The sequence below is a fragment of the Ambystoma mexicanum genome, chromosome 5q (assembly GCF_040938575.1).
Source record: "Ambystoma mexicanum isolate Mex_15411 chromosome 5q, UKY_AmexF1_1, whole genome shotgun sequence".
Lineage (NCBI taxonomy): Eukaryota > Metazoa > Chordata > Amphibia > Caudata > Ambystomatidae > Ambystoma > Ambystoma mexicanum.
This window is the reverse complement of record NC_090933.1, coordinates 903,349,184-903,366,281: the sequence shown is the minus strand read 5'-3', so window position 1 is coordinate 903,366,281 and position 17,098 is coordinate 903,349,184. Positions and strand designations below refer to the sequence as shown.

Below are 17,098 nucleotides of genomic sequence, written 5' to 3'. Positions count from 1 at the left end.
CACTATTCCTATAGTGACGTGTAGTGTAAATCCCTCACGCGTCGAGGTGCCTCTGATTGTATTTTTTCTGCCATGAGGGAGCTTTATGACGAACGTGAGTGAGTACAGAAAAGAGAGAAAGTAAGAAGACGTCTATGTTCCTTCCATCCGAGCGGGGAGGAAGGGTGGGCGCATGTGAATCTAAGATGATACAACCATCAGAAATGCTTTTATGGTAAGTAATGCATGTCTGTTTGTTAATCTGCTTAGAATTACATGCTGTGCATAGACTAGCGAGCAGTAATCGGAGTTGGAGGTGGGTTGTGAGAAGGAACAGTAGAGAAAAGGGGTCTTAGTACTGCTTGTCCCACCTGGGAATCAGATCTAGAATGAGCATCTAGACAATAGTGTTTTGTAAAGGTGTGTACAGAACTCCAGGTTGCCGCTTTGCAAATGGACTCGAGGGGAACATTTGCAATGAATGCTATGGATGCCCCAGTGCCTCGAGTAGAGTGTGCTCTACGCTTCAAGGGTAGTTTCTCTCTTAGCAAGAGGGAAACAGAGTGATGCACTGGACAATCCATCTAGAGATAGTAGATTTGGAAACTGCATCTCCTCTTCCTGCCATCAGTGAGACAAAGAACTGATTAGTCTTTCTTAGCGGATGAGTTCTTTCCATATAAAACATGACCGCCCTGCGCACATCAAGAGGGTGCAGGCTCTTCTCTCCCAAGTTTGAAGGGTTTTGAAAGAACGTTGGTAGTTCTATAGATTGGTTGACATGAAACTTTGAAATTAATTTAGTGCAAACCTAGGTTGTGTGCGTAGAACCACCTTATCTTTGTGAACTGTTACAAAGTGGTCCAATATAGAGAGCGCTCACTCACTCTCCTGATGGAGGTGATGGCTATTAAGAAAGCAGTCTTAAGAGTGAGATCCTTAAGGCTCGCTCTATGCATGGGCTCGAAGGGTGGGGGCCTTTAGCCTGGTTAACATGACGTTCAGGTCCCATCCGGTAGCTGGGTTAGATATAGGAGGGGGGAATTCTTTTCACTCCCTACATGAAGGCTTTAATAACTGGAACTTTCCACCATGACACCTTATGTTGTGACATAGTGTAAGTGGAGAGTACGGATAGGTGAACTTTAATGGAATTAAAGACTAGACCGGAGGCCAGTAAGTGAGTCAGGTATAAGACAATATGAGTGGGAGAGCAGTCAACAGGGTTAATGCTCTGAGGTACACCAGATGACAAATTGTTTCCACTTACTGGAGTAGCAGTAAGGAGTGTTCCGTTTCCTTGCCTCCCTGAGAATGTCCATGCATCCCTGAGGGAGCTGTAACTGTCCAAATTCTATGACCTCAGGAGCCAGGCTGCCAAGTTCAGGGTCTGCGGGCATGGGTGCAGTGTCAGGCCCCTGTCCTGCGACAGCATATTGTACGGGCATGGTAGTTTCACTGGAGGAGATAGTGACATCTCCATCAGAAGAGCGAACCAGGGTTGTTACTGGTTCCTGTTGCATCTTGTGCACTATCCTGTTGAGAAGTGGACCCGAGGGGGGGGGGGGGGGGGGGGGATTTCTGGGGGTAGGAGGGAGGGGCGGTGCGACAGAAAATTAGAGAAATTAGAGTAGACAAATTTCCCCGACTGTTATCCAGAGTCCGTTTTCCATGGAGCAGTTCTGGGGGTACCTGGAGGCGTAATCTTGGCATTGGGCGTTCTCCAGAGTTGCGAACAAGTCGATCTCTGGGAAGCCCCATTCTGTGAAAATGTTGGACTGTCTCTGTGTGAGCGCCATTCGTACTCTGTGGGTAGAGGGAAGTCTCTGCTGAGTCAGTCTGCCAGAAGATGGGAGTTCCCCTGGTACATGTTGTGCTAACAGGAACATGTGTGAGAGCCCACTTCCAGATGTTCTGGGACAGCTTGGACAGTCCTGGAGAGTGAGTGCCCCCCCTGCTTGTTCAGGTAGTACATGGCCGTGGTGCTGTCCGTGAGGATCAGCACAGTCTTTCCTTGCAAATGTGTCTGGAAGGCCTTTAGTGCTTTGAAGATCGCCAACAATTCCAGTAGGTTTATATGGTTAGATGCCACACTTTAAGTCCAAACTCTGTGCGCAGTCTGATGGGACAGGTGAGCCCCCCCATCCTGTGAGGGATGCGTCTGTGGTTAGAGTGGCTTCCACTGCGGGGGTGGTGAAGGAGTTGTCCTTCACAAGGTTCTCCCTCGACCACCACTGCAGTGAGAGAACCAGGGCTTGCGAGATGACTACTAGAACGTCCCATTGTCTGCTGGCCTGACACCATTGCCTGTTGAGCCACTCTTGCATAGGACCCAGGCGCGTGTGAGGAACCAAGTAAATACAGGACGCCATCATTCCGAACAAACGCATGGCTTTGCGTACAGTCACCTCTCAACCGGCTACATATTGAGGGATCTGAAACAGCATGTTTTGGACCCTCTTGTTGGAGGGGAAGACGAGGCAGTCCCTTGTTCGATTAGAGCCCCCTAGGAATTGTTTGATTGGGCTGGGGTCTAGACTGGACTTCTTCTCGTTGATGGAGAAGCCCAGGTGGAACAGGAGGTCTATGGTCTTGGGTATTGGCTATTTGAGAGGCATGTTTTGAAAGAATCCCCCGTTATGAGCCAGTCGTCGAGGTAAGGATAAACCGGAATGGACAACCTGCGCAGATGTGCCGATGCCGCTGCCACGGCCAGTACCTTCGTGAATACCCTTGACGCTGAGGCTATGCCGAAGGGTAGCACTTTGAACTGATAGCGTTTGCCTTCTATCATGAACCCCGAGGTATTTCCTGTGCGCTGGCAACATTGAAATATGGCAGTATGCATCCTTCATGTCCAGTGTTGCCATGTGATCCTCCTGTGTGAGCAGGGGGATTACTTCCTGCAAAGTCAGCATACGAAATTGCGGTTTTACAAATTTGTTCGCTGGGCGCATGGTTGGATCCTTTTTGGGTACAAGGAAGTTACACTGAATAAATACCCTCCTTTACCTGTGACAGAGGCACGGCATCTATGGCTCATTTTTGCAGCAGCAATTCCACTACCTGAAGGATGAGAAGGTGTTCTGATGTGAGACGTCTTCCCAATGTCGGGGACCGGCTGAACTCTATACAGTAATTGTGGGCTATAGTTGACAGTACCCAACGGTCTGTGGTAATCCTCTCCCATGCTTGGAGAAAAGAGGTTAACCGGCCCCAGACCGGGGATGCATGGGAGGGGACCTGAATTTTTGGGTCATTTAGTGGGTTTTCAAGGTTTCATGCTCCTTTTTCGCTGTTTACAGGGCGTCATCAACCGCCTTTCCAAACAAGTTGGAGTCCTCCAGGGGTTTGTTAATGAGGGACGCCTGGGTCTCTGGCTTGAACCCTGAGTTCCTAAACTGTGCATGCCTTTTAAGGAGTACGCCCTGGACTAAGGAACGGCCAGCCGTTTCTGCAGCATCTAAAGTATTTTCAATGATGCTCTGGTTCACTCGAGTGCCTTCGGTAACAGTGGCCAAGAGACAGGTGCAAAGAGGTTCAGCGACCTCCTGTAGGCCTTTGCGCAACAGGCCACATTGGGCATCAGCGTAACTAGCCAACAGAGTGGTATTGTTGGCAATACGTGTAGCAAATTGCGCCAAGGCCGTAATCCTCTTCCAGAGAGCCTAGAGCTTCTTCCCCTCCTTATCAGGGGGTGCTTTGCTGGTGGACAGAGGAAGCCCCGGCCTTTTCCTCATGGTGGTCATCACCAGAAAATCTGGGATGGAATGACCCCCAATATAAAAAGGATCCGAGGGGAAGAGGGGTAAAAAGCTTTTCAATCCATGGGTTAACACCCCTGACCAAGGCTGGTGTAGACAGAGGCAATGAGGCGCCTCTTGATTTCCTCAACAAAAATCAACCTCGGGGACAGTCTCTATCCGTATCGATCTGAAAATGTGCAGCCGCCTTGCGTAGCATGGCATTAAACGTGGGCTGATCATACACAGGAGTAGTCTGGAGAGGCCATATCTAAAGCATCATGGTCACTTGATGCCCAAGGGGACTGCCATGGCTGTGGGTCACACATGTCGGGGTCTTCCTCAAAGCCACCTACAGGATCTTGTAGGTCCTCAGTATCCATGAATTCTTCATCGCCTTGAGTCGACACAAGGGTCCTCTTCAGTGAGGTCATATGTGTACAGTTCCACGTGCTGGGGGCCAAAACATCTTGGAACCTTTGCTAGAGGGTTTTGAGGGATTACATCCCTTGGCCTTTTAGGTGTGGTGTGCTCAGAAATGGACACAAACCTATCCAACCTGTTCATACAGGTCTAAAATCTCTCCCTGGTCAAGTGGGAAGCCACAGAACAGTCTAGGGGCGGAAAGGCTTGCTCCTCCGCCTCCAGGCGTCGAGATCTCTTCCACAAAGTGGAGGAAATCCCACCCAACCCCCCCACCCCCTCCGTCGCCCTCCGAGAAGCTGTCCCGTGGGCCGGATGGTGGAGTAGTGGCTCTGGGTCTCCTGCAACCTAGGGGAGGGTTCCGGCGCTCCCGTTGCACCTTTGCTAAGTCTCAGCGTCTCGTTGACCTTCCCAGCAGGCTTCGGTGATTCCTTCACCAGCTGTTTAAGCGTCTTTGGAGATGATCCTCGCGATGCTCTCGGTGACCATCCTCACATCCGGGAGCTGATAGCGAGTGGTTTTCGGTGGAGCCGGAACCTTGCCGTCGACAGATGCCTTCTTGCGATGCGTCTCGACGGATCATACTTTAGGGGTAGCGCCCTTTGTATTCGACGGCCCAGTCGCTAGGTGCGGATGCGGCAGGGCTGCTGACCCTTACGGCCGGCTGTGTCGGCGTCCCCGTTGGCGCAGAGGCCTTCTTCGACTTACTTGAAAAATGGCCGGGGGTTGTGTGACGTGTAATTGTCCATCAGCGTCGCCAGGGTGTACATCCCCCAAAGCAGGGCCAAAGCCGTGCCTGTCGGGGCCGGGGCCAGACGCCACAGAGCGAGAGCGCTCCATTGTGGGGGTCAACTACCACCGTTACGGAGGTCGAGTCATCACCATCACCCTCGTTGCACTCAGCAGCCGCGGCAATGGGCGAGGCATCAGCCTTCGACATCCCCTAGGCTGCCCACCTTTTAACCCTGCGTTTCTTCAGAGTTTTCAGGTGAAGGAGCTTGCAAGCCGCGCAACCAGCTTTGTCATGCTTGAGGGGGTAGCAGCGGTTACACCGCCTGTGCTGGTCCTTCCACAGGATTTTGCCTTTACAGATTGGGCAAAATCTAAAAGTAGTCCTCTCCATAGCCGAGGACGTAACAAGTGATAACGACCCAGAAGGAAAGGGGGAAGAAAGGGAAAGGCATTCTAGTATATGAGAGAAATGTCCACCTCAACCCCACTCTCCCTACTGTGTAGGCCGGGCCATGGGGTTGGCAGCGCCGATAGGATCACCGTCCGTCAAAAACCACGTCCGAAGATCTGGTGTCGGCAGAGATGTGGCAGGGCCGTCGAAAGAGGGCTGGAGGTGATGTCAGTTAACAATAATTAAACAAAATCGACCAAGGGTCGAGCAATGGCAATGTCTCTAACGAGCTCCGCTTAAAGCGACCAGTATGCTGGGCGGAAAAAAACAATCCGAGTGACCTCGACGCGTGAGGGATTTTGGGTACACTACAACTCACTATAGGGATAGTATTACTGACACGCCTATGTCGACGTCCCCTTTCGAAAAACAAGATGCAATACTCTGCGGTGACCACTGGATGTCGGACTATATGCAGAGCATGCGATTCTAAGCAGGTTAACAAACATTAGAACGGTAATTATAGGAGGAGTTAAACTTGTCACTGTCGAAGTAGACGTCACTGGCCTCGATGGATTTGGAATTGGCCTCAAGGACGTCAATGGCTTTGACGGGGTCGACGTTCGAGGCTAAGATCTTTCTTTCATCGGAGGCACTGAAGGTGTCGATGCAGTTTTTGGCGTAAACGTGCGAATCGTTAGTGTCGACGCCTTGTGCGTCGAAGAGGCATGGACTCTACTCAAGGGTTTGTCACGCTCTCGAGGAGTACGTCTTGCCAAGGTCGATGACTCGCGTCTTTTGTCTCCAACAGGTTTTTCTACTTGGGTATCGCCTCTAGGTGTCTCCGAGGGGGGCAAGGCCGTGTTCTCGAACAACATTTATTTGACGAAATTCCTCCCACTGAGTCGGGGAGCTGGCATGTTACCCTCTCTGGTGAACTGGAGGATGACGAAGGTGATTTGTGACGCCTTTTTTTACTGTGCCTCGAAGCGGATGAGTGATGCGATCCGCTCCGAGATCTAGATCGGGAGTGTTTTTTTCGTCAAGGAGACGGCGGTCTCGACCCGTCTGAGTCGAATTTGGTAGAGGTAATGGATTATTTAGGCCTTACTCTCTAGCTTCCCTCCGCGCCCCCTTAAGGCCTTCACCGTCATCAATAGGCACTCTTCGCACTCTGAACAGGGATGCTCTGTCCGAGGCACCAGAGGCAGACCCTGTGGGGATCTGTCAAGGACATCTTTGCCCCACAATCTTGGCACTTTTTGAAGCCGGATCAGGGTGTAGATGGTGCTGACAAAGAGGCCATCTCGTATCGAGGAATCAAAGGTTTTCTTGACAAAAACTCGAAGAATTCATTCTCTTCACAGAAACTAGTGTCACGTTTCCCGAAGCTCATGTAGCGCAGAAAACCGGAACGGAGCAACAGACGCTGTGCGCAACTATTTATACCACTGATTACGTCGACATCGAGCCAGAGGCATTCAAGGGACATCGACTCGACAGTCATCGGCATGCAGCGCCCTCTACTGGAAAAACAATTTCCAAAGCAGCAAGCTGGATATGGAAATATCAGATATAAGGAATGAGTGGGAGGGGACAATCCATTCGAAATGTATATTAAAATATACGACATGCATTAGTTACCGTAATAGCATTTCTAATTGTATCTCCTTAGATTCACATGCTGTGCACATAGTTCAACATCTAATGGTAATTGCGGAGTATTGCATCTTTCTTTTGAGGATCAAAGGGGGCCGTCGACATGGGGGGACTTTAACACTATCCCCCAACGTGACGTGTAGTGTACTAACAATTACTCATAATTCAATGTCTCTCTGTTATTTCTGCCATGAGGGAGCCTTATGACCATTGTGAGTAAGTACAGAGAGAGAGGTGTAAGAGGTCTATGGTCCTTTTACTCAAAGGGGGTGGGCGCATATGAATCTAAGCAGAATCAATCCGGAATGCTATTCCAGTAAGTAATGCATGTCTTCTGATGCTTGTTAATCTGTTTAGAATCACATTCTGTGCATAGACTAGTAAGCCGTAACCAGAGATGGTGGTGGGATGTGTGAAGGAACAGTAGCAATGATGTCTTGACACTGCTTGTTTTGTTTAGTTTATTCATTTATATTGCACACCAGACCCGAAGGTATGAGGGCGCAGGAGCAGTAACGTTATTCTCAGCTTGGTTACATTGCTGTACATTAATTTACAGTGTATGCATATGTTAATACAGTTGCGATGGATACAATGATATACAGTTTACAAATATACATATTTACATAGAAGCATAGAATACAAAGGCAGGTCAGTTACTGGTCGTTATTCTTTAGCCACTGGATGTAGTTACGTCTAAAGAGGGGGTAGGTTTGGGGTGTCCTAAGGGCGAGTGGTAGGGAGTTCCAGTGTTGGGCTGCTTTCACCTGGAAGCTGTTACTGCCCATTTTGGATCGGTTGAACCTGGGAACCGTAAGCAAGTTAGCATTGGAAGTTCTGGTGGGCCTGTTAGGGGAGTATCTTTTTATTCTGTCAGCTAAGTAGCGGGGGACTGCATTATTGAGGCATTTGGGGGTTCATGAGGCTACTTTGAGCCAGATTTTGTCAGTGGTGGTGAGCCAGTTGTGAGATCTCCTGATGGTAGAGATATGTGCTCTCTTGGGGATGCCGAAGGCTGCTCTGAGAGCATTATTTTGCAAGGTCTGGATTTTGTTAGTAATCTGTTGGCTCCAACATAAAGGGTGTAACAATAGTCGCGTTTTGATAAAACAAGGGCACTGGCAAGGGTAATGTAATTCTCAGTGGATAGGAAAGGTTTGGCTGCTCTTATAAGCTCACATGTGTAGGCTGTGGAAGAGGCCATGGAGCTAACCTTTTTATGGAAGGAAAGGGCGGAGTCTAGGTAGATTCCTAGGGTTTTCACTACTTTTGCTACCTTGAGGGGGTTGCAATCTATAGTGAAGCTCGAGTAGTTGTGGTCCAGTTTGTTTAGATTAGGGGTGGATCCGAGAATGATGAGTTCAGTCTCATCATTCAGGAATAGATTGCGGGAGGCCATCCATGCCTGGATGAGGTACACCCTGTTCACCAAGGGCAAATCCTTGTTGTAATCTCCCGTCAACGGGATGAGGATCTGGGTATCAGCGTAATTAGTGTAGGTGATACCCAGACCGTCCAGATCATGAAACAGGGGCTTCGTGAACACGTTGTAGAGTGTAGGGTAGACGCATGAACCCTGGGAGACCCCACATGGGATGGGGTTGGCTGAGGTGGACAAGACAAGCATGGATCTGTTGCTCAGGAATGACTCAAACCTGCCGATGGCTTCTTGGGAGAAGTGGGGAGCCGAGTCTAGGTGGTTACAGAGAATTCTGTGATCCACTAGATCAAATGCTGTGGAGAGGTCTAGAAGAAGCAATAGAGCCGTTTTCCCATTATCTCTCAGTGTCGATTTGGCCCTTAAGGTCAATGAGAGCGGTCTCTGTCCCATTTTGGGGTCTAAAGCCTGATTGCCGGATTCCCAGGAGGTAGTTTTGCTCAAGATATTTTTGTATTTGTTGATAGGCTGTCTTATCTAAGATTTTGAGCAAAAAGGGGATGTGGTAATGGGTCTGTAGTTGGTGGGTATTGTCGGGTCTAGGGAGGGTTTTTTTGAGTAGAGGGAGGACCCACGATTCTTTAAGGTTATTAGGGATGGTACCTGATGAGGAGATAATAAGTTTGGTGATGAATGGTGAGAGGTCTCTATCTGTGTCTTTGATGATTTGTGTGGGGCAAGGGTCGCCCTGACAGTTTGAGGAGGATTTCTTCCACTTGTAGCATAGACACTTTGGAAAAGCTGAAGCGGGAGAGTGGGTTAGGTATCGGATTCTGAGGCGTGGTGTTGGGTGTGTGGGAGTATTAGTGAAGTTGGTAGAGTTGGTTAGGGAATCTTTCTTGTTGGAAATTTTGATTTGAAGGCCTGCTACTTTATTAGACAGGGCATTTTGGACACTGGTGCACCATTGTTCATCTTTCACACGTGTCTGGGACTAGGACAGGTGTTTCCAGTTCTTTGATGATAGTGAACCGTTCCTTAGTACTGGATTTGGCTTGTGATCTTCTCTGGTTGTATGATTCCTGTTTAGCGATGATGATTTCCTTTTCGTAGGTAGAGACTATTTTGTTGAGGATCTGCTCGTTAATGTCTGTGGGAGATTGTCTCCAGGCTTGTTCTTTTATGCGCTTCTCTAATCTGAGGGCTTTTAGATGGGTAGAGAACCATGTGTTCAGATGTTTTTTCGGCTTACATTTTCTCAGTTTTAGGTGTGCAATAGAGTCCAAGGCTGAGCGCATGCTATTGTTCTAACTTTCTACAAGGTCATGGGGGTTAGAGGTAGGTGAGAGTTGGTTCAAAGTTGGGAGGATAAGGGGGATGAGTTTTTCAGCTGTGATGTTTTTCTTGCTTCCTGTGGGGATAGCTGTGGCTAGGTTGTTAGTAATAGGGCTAGAGGCTTCCAGGTTTAAGGCGAGGAGATGGTGGTCGGACCATGGTAGGGGGGGTGTTGGCTGTGATGGAGGCCACACAGTTGTGGTCAGCTACCCAGTCCAGGGTTCTTCCTTTGTTGTGGGTAGGGGTGGACACTCTGAGTAAAGCCTAATTCTAACAGGGTATTGTTAATGAGGGTAGCCTAGGGCTCTTTGAGGCCCAGGTTGAAGTCTCCTAAGAGAAGGCTCTGGGTGTTTTTTTAAGTTGTTGGTGAGGGTGGTGGTGAGATCTTCCTCGAAGGAACCTAGCGGTCCAGGGGGTCTGTAGAGTAAGTGGATGGTGATAGTTTGGGAGTTGGCGGTAGGAAGTTTAGCTGTGAGAGAGTTGCATGATGGGAAGTGGTTAGTGGTGTCAAGTCTGATGTTGAGGTGTTTTGGCAATTATAGCGAGGCCTCCACCTCTAGATTCTGTTCTGTCCGCTCGGATGATAGTATAGCCGTCAGGGATGGCTAGTGAGAGCAGGAGCAGCGGTTGCATGGAGCCAGGACTCAGTAATGGCTAGGAAGTCTAGTTCTTCTGCTAGAATGAGGTCTGCTATGTCTGTGGCATGGGCTACTACAGATCCTGCGTTAATTAAGGCGCCTCTTATGAGAGGGGTGATAAATTTAGTGTGGGTGGCTGTGGTGGTTAAGTTGTGAGCCTTATGCTTGGTATTAGTTTGGCTGTGCTTGGGTGTGTCTGTGGGGCGGTTGGTGGGAAGGACAGAGTGCATGGGTAGGCTCTGGTTAGTCAATTTGGATTGGTTGGAATCTCTGGGTCGGGGCTTATATAATTTGGGTAATCTGGCACGTAGTTTGGTGTTTCTGGCGGCAAGGCTACATGGTGTAGAGAGGTGCATCGTGAGTGGGGCAGTGTTGCCTATGGAAGCAGAATAAGAGATAAGGTTGCGGTGGCTGGACAGGTGGATTAGGAAGAGAATTACTCTCAGCAGTGCTGATAAGATGCCTGGTAGGTACATTCTGTAGGTATAAGGGGGTGTGGTAGTCAGTTGGCAAGGCAAGTAACTGCTAAGTGCATCTTGGGTGGCCAGAGTAGTTATATAGCCGGAGTAGTTGGTCAAGAACGGGGCAGCTGGGTACAAATAGTATGGCAGAAAAGTCTGTCTAGGATCAACAATCACAAGCTGGGCTAAAACACAATGTGCAGGCAAGTGAGAACCAATATGTCAGCAGGTCTGACTAGGTTTGACAATCATGAGCTAGGCTAAAATATAATGTGCAGGCAAGTGGGAACCAATATGGCAGCAGGGTCTGTCTAGGTTTGACTGTCACAAATTAGGCTAAAAACACTGCAGGCAGGTATGAACTAAGGCAACTGGCAATAGTATTGTTTCCAGTGGTCACTTAAAAAAAAATTACTCTAATAAAGCTTGTCCCACCTGAAAAATCAGGCTTAGAATGTGTATCCAGGCAGTAGTGTTTTGTAAAGGTGTGTGCAGAACTCCAGGTTGCTGCTTTACAAATGAACTGAAGGAGGAACATTTGCAATGAATGCTACGGAAGCCCCCGTGCCGAGAGTAGTGTGCTCTAGGCTTGAAGGGCAGATCTCTCTTGGCAAGAGAGAAACAGAGCGTGATGCAGTTTACAATCCACTTTGAAATAGCCGATTTAGATACAGGGTCCCCTTCATTACCAGCTGCCACTGAAATTGGTTTGTCTTTCTTAGTGGTCTCGTATTTTCCAGATAGTAGTATACCGCTCTCTTCACAGCAAGTGTGTGGAGGCTTCTTTCTGCCATGGGTGGGTAAGTTCTATTGATTGGTTCAAACGGAACTTCGAAAATAAATTTAGGCGCAAATCGTGGGCGAGTGCGCAGGGACACCTTATCCTTGTGAATCGTGACAAATTGGTCTTAAACTGAAAGGGCCTACATACAGTTCAACAACTCTCCTTATTGAGGTGACTGCCACCAGGAAGGCGGTCTTGTAAGCAAGTGCATTAAGGCTAGCCTTATGCATAGGTTCAAAAGGAGGTCCCATTAGTCTAGTAAATACAACTTTCAGGTCCCATCCGGGAGCTGGGTTGGAGATAGGGGGATGAAGTCTTTTAACCCCTCCATAAAAAAACCTAAATTACTGGAATTTACGAAACCTTCTGGGACATGGTGTAGGCTGATAGGGCAGCCAAGTGGACTTTTAAGGAATTGAAAACGAGGCCTGAATCCAACAGGTGAGTTAGATACATGACGATATGTGTTGGTGAGCATTCACTAGGATTGATGCTTATGGTATTGCACCAGATGACAAAACGTTTCCATTTGCTGGAATAGCAATGTCTGGTGTTAGGTTTTTGTGCTTCTTTAAGTACGTCCATACATCTTTGAGGGAGTTGGAGGTTTCCGAACTATACAACCTCAGGAGCCAGGCTAAGTTGAGAGTTTGCGGGCATGAATGTTGTGTCCACCCCCCCAATCTTGTAACAGCATGCTGTACAGGCATGGCAGCTTCTTCGCAGCGAAGAATGACATTGCCATAAGATGAGAGAACCAAGGTTGGCGGGGCTACCAGAATCACTTTACATTGTTCCTGGTGGATCTTGTGTACGATCTTGTGGCGTACGGGAGTCGGGGGGGAGGGGGGGATTTAGCCATTAAGTGTAGACTAATTTCCCTGACCATGTTATCCAGAGTCCTTTCCCCTTCCCTGGAGTGGTTCTGGGGGTACCTGGAGGCATAATCTGGGCACTGTGCGTTCTCCAGCGTTGCAAATAAGTAGATCTCTGGGAAGCCCAAGTCTGCAAAGACGTTGAGAACAAAGTCTTGGTGCAATTGCCAATCATACTCTGCGGCTAGTGGGAAGTCTCCGCTGAGCAAGTCAGCCAGAAGATCGAGTTCCCTGCAACTTGTTGTGACAGGATGAACATCGTGTGTTTGAGAGCCCATTTCCATATGTTCTGAGACAGTTTCGATAGCCCTGGAGAGTGAGTCCCCCTTTGCTTGTTCAGGTAATATATGGCCGTGCAACTGTCCGTGAGAACTAGGACCGTCTTTCCCCTTAAGATGTGTTTGAAAAGCTTTCAGGGCCTTGAATACTGCTATCAGTTCACCAGGTTTATGGGATTGGCCGCTGGGGACCAAACACTTGTCTTCTGATGGGAGTTGAGCCCACCCTGTCAGATTCGTCCGTGGTGGGAGTGGCTTGTACTGCGGGGGTGGTGAAGGCCTTCCCTTGCAAGAGATTTTCCCTGGACCATCACTGCAGAGAGAGTACGAGGGCTGCCGAGACAACCACTAGATCTTCCCATTGTTTGCTGGCCTGCCACCATTGGCTCGAGAGCCACTCTTGCATGGGACGCATGTGCAGACGTGCAGAGAGCCACAAAGAAAGCCAAACAAAACGGGATTAAGTCAGTTCTGAATGAATTGTTTGCAAACGCTGCTCGAAAATAAGGTAAGAGAAAAAATAATAATAATAATGCTAAGCCTGTTAGACGTGACAGTATTTTGGTGTTGCAGCAAAACAGAAATAAATCAAAACAGCTGAAAATATGTGAACTGCAAAAACCCTGCGAAGAATTGCTGATGGGACAGTCAATAAATCAAGGTCTTTGTCAAAGTCTTTGTCTTCAGCTTGTTAGATCGAGTGAATAGACGTGGAAAGGCAATTATTGAAAGCACTTAAAAGTTGTATTAGCTGTAATCTGTAGGCTGATGATTTTACAAGTTGTTATACACAGATCCTTGTTACCTGCGGGTTGTGACTATTTTAACAGAGGATCATGAAGGAGAGTCTACCCGTCTCCGTTGCATGGCACCTCGGGCTGCTCAGACTGCCTTCACTCGCCTCCACTCCGGATAAAGTATCTCTCGCCAATGGTCCACCTCCCCTTTTACACAGGGGATTCTCCTTTTCATCATTCTTTAAATTTGTCACCTCCCTGATTGACCTAGGGCACAAGATCGGCTGATTTTCATTCAACTCTAGTGCTTTTTACTGGCCTCATTTAACTGACTCAAATTCAAAGTACCTTCCTCCCGGGATACTGTATGGTGTGGAGTGCTTATTGGTGATGCCTTTGCTTTTCCCATTTTCTTGCCTTTGGCTAAATCAATTTCCTTTTTCTCTGACACTGAATCTTTCAGGGCAGAGCGCTTTTAACCAGGTACCTCACCGTAGTGACCACCTTACTCCTAGTCCATAGTCCCCTTTCCTCCATATTTATGGGACATTCCTACGTCCTGTGGGACGGGACCGGAGCACTTTGTAAAAGCATCACATTCTTTAAAAATGTGTCCTTCCTCTCTTTTTATGCAGGGTACTGCACGTGGCCGTAACCACGCCCTTCTTAGCTACGTCCAGCGCATCGCCCATCAGTCCTTTTCTATCGCAAGGTCGGAGACCTTTAAGCAATAGTAGAGGAGCCTTATTAGAGGGGGACGGCGGGCGGGCGTATGGAGGAAAGGGGACTATGGACTAAGAGTAAGGTGGTCACTACAGTGAGTAACCTGGTTATACTCCAACATCCCGTCCCCTTTCCTCCATACTTATGGGAGATTCCCAAGCACCCCTCGCAGGAACTATGGGTGGATGGAAACCCCCTTACTGAAAAAGGTTTTTCAGCACAACCTGGCCAAAATGAGCATCAGACCTGGAGCTCAAGTCCAAGCAGTAATGCTTTCGCGATGGTCCCCAGGGGACATACTTTTGAAAGGCAACATCAGCAGCCTTGCCCTGTACCAGGTGTGCATGAATGCCTTTAGGAGGCTGTAGACCCTGAATAGTGCATGACTCTGTAATACAGGCAGCAATCCATCTGGAGATGGTCACTTTGGAGGCCTGCTTGCCTTGCTGGTTACCAAAGGTCAACAAAAGTTAAGAACTCCTAAGTTCAGATAAAATTTAAGAGCTCTTCTAACATACAGGCAATGCAAAACCCTCTCAGCTTTCAAAGCTGGGTTTGGAAAGAAGACAGGCAGCGAGATTGACCAATTTAGATGGAAATCGGAAACCACCTTTGGTAAGAGAGAAGGATTTGTCCCAAGGACAACCTTATCCTTGTGGAAAACCAAGAAGGGATGCGCCACCGACAAAGCTTGGAGCTCACTTACACGCCTTGACAAGGTAACGGCGACCAAGAAAGCCACCTTCCACGAGAGGTGCTTAAGATCTACCGTAGCCATTGGTTCCAACGCTTATGGCACAAGGCCATAAGAACCACGTTCAGATCCCACGTCGAATGTGGTTTGCAAACAGGAGGGTAAAGACGCATTAGACCCGCAAAGTGCCGTTTAATCACTGGATTTGAAAGTGAGAAAGAGCACTGGTCCGTGGATAGGTAGGCGGCCACAGCCAAAAGATAAGTCCTGCATGACAGGACATGAATGCCCGACTCTGCTAGATGAGAGACTAAGGACAGCACATTGTCAAGCTTAGCCACCCTGGTGTCCAACTGTTTGGCTAAGCACCAGTGACAGAACCAAAGCCACTTGCTCTTATACGGAGACCTCGTTGAGGGCTTCCTGGCTGCCTGAATAATGCGCATATTGTCAGCAGTCAGGTTGAGATGTTCTAAAGATCTAAACTCGGGCACCATGGCACCAAGCTGAACGATTGTGGGAAGGGGTGCCACAGCTGCTGATCTCTTGTGAAGCAGATCGGGAACTAGCAGAAGCCTGATCGGTGCACACACCGACAGATGTTGAAGCTCTGAAAACCGGAGACCTGAAGATCCAACGTCGCACCGCACACCAAAAGTGATGACTCCGTCGTGATAGTCACCATCGAAGCGTGGCCTTGGAAACCCGCACCCACCAACGGGTTGCTGAGAGGACGATCACCACACCAGGTCACTCTCATGAAAGCCAGAATCAATATTATCTTGGAGTCCAGATCCACAGCCCAACGCCAAGAACTCCGAAGAGCCATCTGCGTCCGCCTCATCTTGAGTCAAGCAAGGGGAAGAGCCAATACGCACGAGGCCATGAGGCCCAGAAGCCTCTGGAACTACCAGGCAGACATGCTCTCCGACTGCGCACACATCTGACACGTGGCCAACAGGTCCATTATTCTGTCCCCGGTCAGGTAAACTGCAGTCGATCGTGTTCCAACGGAAAACCCAGGAAAGTCAAGTCCTGAGAGACCATCATGGAAGATTTCCACCAGTTTACCGACAGCCCAAGGTGAAACAGGAGCTGGAGGAGAGACTGAAGGTCATGTCTGCTAATCCTGTCTGACTGTATTACTCCTCAAGGAACAGTGATGTGGGTCTGAGTGGCTAATACACTTGATTGAAATGCGTTTGATTTTTTAAAATAATCTTGTTGTTAGATTCATTAAAAATGGCAATGCTCACTTGCTTTTGACACCATAACTAGTTTGAAAGGGAGACATATGTGGGAACGACAGTCAACGGTTTGTGGGAAATTCATTCTTGGGCAGGTTTTACAGTGTAAAATTAAAGATGTACGACTACAGGCTTTTGGCAAATAAACATGTGCAAGATTTATCAGATAACTACTACCTGTACTGAAGAGGTTAACTATGGAAAAAGGTGCATAACAACCTCAAATCAACACCTTTCATTAATAAAAGTGGATTGGTGATAGCACATTCCCTTCAAGCCTAACATTTTTGTAATTTAGCCATGTACAGTGTCAGAAAACAACTAACCTTCTCAATTTTCTTCTCTGCATCACGTGCAAGCTTAAGAGTTTCTTTCTGATAAGATTCAATAACTTCCTCTTCGGACAATTCAGGGACAGACTGTTCCGCAGACTGTGAAGGCAAAAGTTTAAGAGTTTAAACATTTACACAAACACTAAAGTGCGCAAAATTATTTTGCATAAAAGAAAGACGTCAAGAATCACAAATCGTTTTACATGAAATTATTCCAAAGCCAAAACTAAAACAAAAAAAGCCAAAACCCCACAATCGCCCCAACCACAAAAGGATAGTTCTCCTAAGTCTGTGCTTCCACCCATAGAAGTGCAATTAATTCAGAACATTTCAGGTCAATGAGAGGTAGCAGAGCTCCTCAGGTAGCACAACTCTAATGGCTTGTAAGAGGGGAACAGTAAAAGGTTTGAGGGTTCATAGGGGGATACCAAATCGATAAAATATACTACCCTCTGATTCAACTGGGTGTGGACAAACAGAAAAAAAATATGAGGAACAACTGAGTGTTCAGTGATAAATACTAAATGGACATGCTAAGGAAACAAAACCCGGGCATTTCAAGCCTTGCAAATGTGTGCCCCCTGCTTTAAGCTCTGAATTCACCAGCCAGGCTGGGAATCCTTACTATGCAAAACACGTAATAAACAATAAGTAATCATATAATAACCACAGAAGGAATATACTAGACT

General features: G+C 48.0%; 1 protein-coding gene across 2 annotated transcripts in view; it reads right to left on the bottom strand.

The window, feature by feature from the left end:
• The window catches only part of MTDH (metadherin), a 462,606-nt gene that overhangs the window by 347,442 nt on the left and 98,066 nt on the right, over nt 1-17,098 (bottom strand). For both annotated transcript variants that reach the window (XM_069621403.1, XM_069621404.1), the window contains exon 2: nt 16,404-16,508. In XM_069621403.1, coding sequence (XP_069477504.1) covers nt 16,404-16,508 — 105 coding nt within the window. The remainder of the gene's footprint in view (nt 1-16,403; nt 16,509-17,098) is intronic.